This window comes from Dasypus novemcinctus, chromosome 9 (assembly GCF_030445035.2).
Source record: "Dasypus novemcinctus isolate mDasNov1 chromosome 9, mDasNov1.1.hap2, whole genome shotgun sequence".
NCBI classification, from domain to species: domain Eukaryota; kingdom Metazoa; phylum Chordata; class Mammalia; order Cingulata; family Dasypodidae; genus Dasypus; species Dasypus novemcinctus.
Genome location: NC_080681.1, coordinates 85,800,829 through 85,807,606, shown reverse-complemented (window position 1 = coordinate 85,807,606; position 6,778 = coordinate 85,800,829). Strand labels below are relative to the sequence as shown.

The window sequence follows — 6,778 nt, the reverse complement described above, 5'->3', positions numbered from 1 at the left end:
GGGCCCTCCATTTAAAGTGGTCTGTTCTCAAATCTGCTAGTTGGATCACTTTTCAAGATTTTATTTTTTCAAAGAATGCTCACATGTAGCCTGGACAGGTCAGGCATATAGGAGAGGTGGAAGAGAGAGGAGTTGGTAACTGATCTGGAACTGAACATCCTCCCCTGGGACAAAGCCCACCTCCCTCTCCTTACCCATCTCCATATCCTCATCCCAGGTTCCCTAATGTCCAAGGTGGGCTGGCGCCTCCCTGACCAGACACACCGCCAGGTCCCAAAGGGCTGGCAAGACAGCCCTCAATTGTGCCCCCACAGGGCCTGCTCTGGGGATAGAAGGAATTGGCGGAGGCAAGGAGAGGAGGATGGAGGGAACCAGAGTTAACCAAGAGGGGCAAAATGGGGATAGGGCCAGGAGAGTGCACTGAATTGGATGGATTTGTGATGGGATTGGCTCAAAGGGGAGGAGTTTGAGGATGGGAAGGAAAGGGGAGGGGGCTGATCAAATCCGGTGGGGTAGGGTGGGGGGCGCTTTGGGGGGGGCATTTGGGGGGGGCATTTGGGGGGGGGGGAAGGAGCTCACCAAATGGAAATGAAGGAATGAAGCTGGGTCTGGGAAAGACTGACCCAAAGGGATGAGGCCGAGGGAGGGGCGAAATGGGGAGAACTGTGAGCGTAGGAGGGGGATTGGGAGAGCTAATTAGGGGGGAGGCGTTGACCGGCAGGGAAGCCGAGGCTGAGGGCCGAGCCCTTTCCCTTGGTGGGGTCGGGAAGCGGTGTCCATATAAGGCCGCTCGGCGGCCCCAGCTCTCCGGAGCCGCTGGGCAAGGTCTGCCCATCCCCGCGACTGGGCGCAGCGACATGGACCCGCCCGCCGCTTTCTCCGGCTTCCCCGCCCTGCCCTCGGTCGCGCCGTCGGGGCCGCCGCCGTCGCCGCTCGCCGGGGCCGAGCCGGGGCCGGAGCCCGCGGGGGCGGCCGCCGGCCGGGGGGAGGCGGCCCTGGCGGCCCCGGGCGGCCCGGGGCGGCGGCGGCGGCGGCCCCTGCAGCGCGGGAAGCCGCCCTACTCGTACATCGCGCTCATCGCCATGGCGCTGGCGCACGCCCCGGGCCGCCGCCTCCCGCTGGCCGCCATCTACCGCTTCATCACCGAGCGCTTCGCCTTCTACCGCGACAGCCCGCGCAAGTGGCAGAACAGCATCCGCCACAACCTCACGCTCAACGACTGCTTCGTCAAGGTGCCCCGCGAGCCGGGCAACCCGGGCAAGGGCAACTACTGGACGCTGGACCCGGCGGCCGCCGACATGTTCGACAACGGCAGCTTCCTGCGGCGCCGCAAGCGCTTCAAGCGCGCCGAGCCGCCCGCGCTGCCCGCCGCCCTGCCCGCCGCCCTGCCCGCCGCCCTGCCCGCCGCGCTGCCCGCCGCGCTGCCCGCCGCCCTGCCCGCCGCCCTGCCCGCCGCGCTGCCCGCCGCCCTGCCCGCCGCGCCGCCGGGGCCCGCGCCGCTCGCCTTCGCCCGCGCGCCCTACGCGCCCGCGCCGCCAGCCCCCGCGCCCGGCCCCGGGCTGCTGGCGCCTCCCGCGCGCTTCTTCAGCGTCGACAGCCTGGTACGCCTGCAGCCCGAGCCGCCCGGGCTCGGCGCCCCCGAGCCGCCCCGCTGCGCCGCGCCCGCCGCCGGCGCCGCCTTCCCGCCCTGCTCGGCCGCCGCCTCCCCGCCGCCCGCCGGCGTCTACGCGGCCGCCAGTCCGCCGCTCTACACGCAGGCCCCGGGCCGCCTGGGGCTGCCCCCCACGCTCCCGGGCCCCGGCCCGCTTCCCGCAGAGCCACTCTTGGCCTTGGCCGGACCGGTTGCCGCCCTCGGTCCGCTCAGCCCCGGGGGGACCTACCTGAGGCAGCCGGGCTTCGCGCCGGGGCTGGAGCGCTACCTGTGAGCCTCTTTGCGGAGGGCTGGAGCGCGCCTGCGGGGCCCTTCCCTCGCGGCCCGAGCGCTGCCCGCGAGCGTCCCCCTCTCTGCCGCTTGGACTGAGTACACCTGCCTCGGGGGAGACTCGTACCATCATCCTTCCACCCGACTGGAATGACCCCCCCAGTTGTGAACCCTCATTTCTTCTCCCTTAACTTGTGAGTCCCCATCTGGGCAGAACCCCTTCCCACCCCCACCCTCAGTCTATGGGCTCCCTGCTTGGAGCTGGACCGATACCAGTGAGCTCCCACTCCGGGTTTTCCGGTGAGATCCAAGCCTTCGGGAGCTCACCTTCTACCTCAAGCCGTTTCCTCAGCTGACTCCTTACTTTATCAGCCTTCTAATGACCTGGCCTTACCGTTTATACAACACAGTTTACAGGAAGTTTCCCTTCCACCAGCTTCTCTCCCGCCCTCCCTTTCCTCCTCTTTGGTAAATCACGCAGCAGCTCTCCTGAATGGTTAGGAAGGTCAGAGAGTCAGACTCCTGGGTTCATTGTTTCCCTACTATCTTCATTTCCCCGCAGTTTGCTCCCCACCCCCGACTTGCCCCTTTGCTCTCTATCTTTCTGGGAGAGAGAGCTCCCATTCCGGATGGACACAACTGGCTGCGCAGTTCCAGGGCCTGAGGACAGCTCCAAGATTTCGGAGACGGTATCACCAGGGGCTCCTGAACTTTCAGGGAGATACTGGGCCTCTTCATCTTCCCCACTACCTGAAAACTTAGGGCTGACGAGGTTATTGTTTTTTAATTAAAGCTGGTTTAATTAAAATGAAAGAAAGAAGCCTTCCTCTGGGTTTGGTGTGCTGACGGGTAATTTGGGGGAGTGATCTGGGGAGACGGTCCATGAGTGATTCTTGGTCAGGACCTTGGGTTGCGCCTTTGTGAGACATCAGGCAAAGGTTCATAAAGTGGGATTAGGAAGTGATTAAGACACAGCTGGGCACATAGTAGGCTGAGTAAAATGCCATCACTGACACCCCAGATCCTGCTAGAGATGAGATGTGTGTGTGTGCGTTTGCACACGTGTGTATTTCTGGAGGGTGGTGGTCTGCTGTTTGGGATTACTCCCAGCTCCCAGCATCAACTGTTAATTCATTTAGCCAACAAATACTTACCGAATGTGCCAAGCACTGTTCTACACACTGGTGAGCAAACGGGCAAGGCCCCCTCTCATGGAGCTTGTGGACCAATGGGAAAGAGACATAATCCAATACTCACTCCTCAGAGAAATAAGTGCTGTAGAACCTTGCATTCAAAGTGCAGTCCATTGACCTACAACATCACCTGGGAGCTTGTTAGAAATAGAAGATCTCAAGTCCCTCCCTGGACCCAATGAATCACCAGATTCTGCATTTTAACAAAACCCCCAGGTGATTAGTATGCACAGTATTTTGGACAAAGCCTTGGAACCAAGGCGGGGGCTGGGTTTAAAGGTTAAACCTCCTTATTGTAGGGACGGGGCTGCTGAACTGAACAGCCGCCTCCCCGTCTGACCTTCTGGAGCTGGACTCTGCACTGCAACTCTGCCCCTGTTTTACTTCCCCTGCTGTACTGTGAGCTCTGGGATCTGAGCCGACTCAGGACTGTCCCCAGCACCAAGGACAGGGCAACGCTGAGCTGAGGCTCCGAGGCTGTGAAGTCAGGGCGGGAGTGGCCTTCGACCCTGCTCTGCTGCCTGATGCTGACACAAACACCAAGCATCGGGTGTTTCCGAGGTTCCTGGTCCTATTAAACCTGGATTAGAGGTAAGGAAGAGTGAATGGGAGGGGCTCAAGCACAGGATGAATGTGGTTTTGTGTGTCTAATGTACCTTTCCTAGACACCAGACTTTCAAGGTCTAGGTTGGTGGTGTAGGGTGGAGAGGAGAGGAGAGAGGTACAGGAAGTCTGGGAAGGCCCTATTTGGAGGTAGGGTGGTGGGTGAGCACAGTGTGGTACAAATGCCCCAAACAGATGCCCCCCTCCCAGTCAGTTACCCCTTAGAGCAAGGGTCCAATCTCATTTTTTAAAAAAGATTTATTTCTTCACCCCCCCCCCCCCCGGTTGTCTGCTCTCTGTGTCCATTCACTGTGAGTTCTTCTGTGTCCACTTGGATTCTTGTCAATGGCACCCAGAATCTGTCTCTTTTTGTGGTGTCATCTTGCTGGGCAAGCTGTGCTTGTTTCCGTGCGAGGTGGCTCTCCTTTACAGAGCGCACTCTGTGTGTGTGGGGCTCCCCTATGTGGGGGACACCCCTGCATGGCATGGCACTCCTTGCACGCATCAGCACTGCGCGTGGGCCAGTTCACCACATGGTCAGGAGGCCCTGGGTTTGAACCCTAGACCTCCCATGTGGTAGGCGGATGATCTATCAGTCGAGCCAAATCTGCTTCCTGGGTACAGTCTAATATGCTTCAAACATAGCAGACCATCATTTATATTGATGATATATAATCATTTAATATTGTTGCTGACCGACTTACAGAATGAACCCCCAGGGTCTAAGACTGTGCATGACTTACTGAATAATGACTGAGTTGACAGTATTTTGGAAAGGTCCCAAGGCTCCTTCTTATCCATTCTGACCTGTGACCTGTTATAGAGCTGAAAGAGGTGATATTTATTTCCCCTTTGCGGATGTGGGCACGAGAAAACTGCTCCTTCCTGTGCTCATTGGGTAGCAGAAGATCCAGGCTTTCTAAGGACTAAAGCACCACAAAGAATCAAAATGGAAATTTTATTTTTCTTCACATGGTGCTACATCGCTCCTCCAGCCTCAGAGCACCTCCTGATAAATTTCTTCCTAATCCAAGAAATTTCCAGGAGGAGGAGGACTCTTCTTACTTGGATGAAGCTGGGAAATGTTCCCTGATATCTGAATTCCATTCAGAATTCTGCAGGTCTCTGCCCCTGGATCTTGAATATCAAAAAGATTACTAAAAAAATCTTTTATTTTCCTTTCTTCAACAACATCAAGTTCCTGTGCTGGACTCTGCAATTAATACAGAAATAAATTAGAGACAATTTGTACACTCAATTCGTAGTCTGGAAGGATATATGTCATTTTGACACTTTAGTAGAAGTTGAAAAGAACAAAACAAAAGCCCCAACCCAACTCTGTCTTTTAAAAAGCACCAAGCACTTTTTATCTGCAAGTGGAATTTCTATATCATTGCTCCTTCCCTTTTTGGAGAAAATCATTTGAAAGGACCCTTTAGAAATGTCAAGGCAATACTCCCCACTTCATTTTTGTAGAAATGTACAAGTCATCTTTAATCCAAAGACACATTTTGTAACTCTTAATTTTAATTTTTATTAAATTGAAACAAGCACATAGTCTCACAAGTCAAATAGCAATCAAAGTCTTGTCCCACTCTCAGGACCCCTGCTTTGTTCTCTAGACACATCTAATTTCAACTCAAATTTGTTTCTTTTGGGAAACGGACTTTGGCCCAGTGGTTAGGGCGTCCGTCTACCATATGGGAGGTCCGCGGTTCAAACCCCGGGCCTCCTTGACCTGTGTGGAGCTGGCCATGCGCAGCGCTGATGCGCGCAAGGAGTGCCGTGCCACGCAAGGGTGTCCCCCGCGTGGGGGAGCCCCACGCGCAAGGAGTGCGCCCGTGAGGAAAGCCGCCCAGCGTGAAAAGAAAGAGCAGCCTGCCCAGGAATGGTGCCGCCCACACTTCCCGTGCTGCTGACGACAACAGAAGCGGACAAAGAAACAAGACGCAGCAAATAGACACCAAGAACAGACAACCAGGGGAGGGGGGAAAATTAAATAAAATAAATAAATCTTTAAAAAAAAAAAAATTTGTTTCTTTTGCAATATATTTCCATATTTCCATGCTTATACTCCCATACAGTAATGAATAACTTTCTATTATGATAGATGGTGATTTGCTTCTAAAATTTCCACCTCCTCCCATCCCCACCCAAAATACAGTTATAACCTTTGGTTAAATTCATTTTTAGCACTTACATTATTATTGCCATATAAATATTGTTCTCCGATAAGCTAGCAGTATACTACAATTAAAATTCCTTTTTTTGTTTGCTTTTTAGAGCAACTTTTGATTTGTTTTGGAGTTAATAATTTCTTGTTCCTTTGCTTAGCTCTTTTTTTTTTACCTCTGTTAAATCTTCCCATCCCTTCCAGTAGCACAGTGGTACAAGCTCATCAGGAAATCTCGCATTGCTTTTGGTGATGCTTTTCCCTTTGAGGGCATCCCTCGAGCCCTCTGTCCTCCAGGTCCAGTGTGGACTGATTGCTCTCTATGTCTGCTGCACAGATGTGGACCTAAAATTTCCCCTTCCCTATCATCCTGGGAATTCCTTTCACGTCTGTCCTGTGTTAGAGCCTCTGTTTCCTCATCCCATATCTTCCCTTTTCTTGGTTTATTCTCTTGTTTTAGTCAAGGTAAATTTGGGGGAAACTTTGCATATATAAAATGGAGATGACGGTCTTAGCATGAGAAGCTACTGAAGCCAGCTAGTAAGACAGGGAATCAATAGATGGATCTGGAACCTGGCAAGAAGCCCATGTGGACATCAATAACCCCCAAGATGGCTGCTGGAAGACCCTCCCCAAGATTCTGCCATTGAGAACAAGACTTCCTCTGGAAGCCAGGAGAAGCCCCGGATAGTCCCCAAGGACTTTATCATTGGGCCCTCGTGGGGGATTGATGAGTGAGGTAATCAATCAAAACAGCAAACAGCCAGCACTCCTCCCCTGCCATTAGCAAAGGGGTGGAATAATTAATGGTTCAAAAGCAGGCGCAAGGCCTGAACTCCCTCGCATGCTCTCTCTCTTACCTTTTGACCCCAATTCTGGCTGCCTTCT

General features: G+C 54.3%; 1 protein-coding gene across 1 annotated transcript; it reads left to right on the top strand.

Moving 5' to 3' along the window:
• The first annotated feature begins 653 nt into the window (after positions 1-653).
• Positions 654-1,925, top strand: FOXE3 (forkhead box E3). The gene has a single exon (XM_058304720.1). The coding sequence runs from the start codon at positions 654-656 to the stop codon at positions 1,923-1,925; it is 1,272 nt and encodes a 423-aa protein (XP_058160703.1).
• The last annotated feature ends 4,853 nt before the right edge of the window (positions 1,926-6,778 follow it).

Bases quoted from the DNA above. Each gene is read 5' to 3' on its own strand.
- FOXE3 (XM_058304720.1), top strand. From the start codon at position 654: ATGGGGAGAACTGTGAGCGTAGGAGGGGGATTGGGAGAGCTAATTAGG.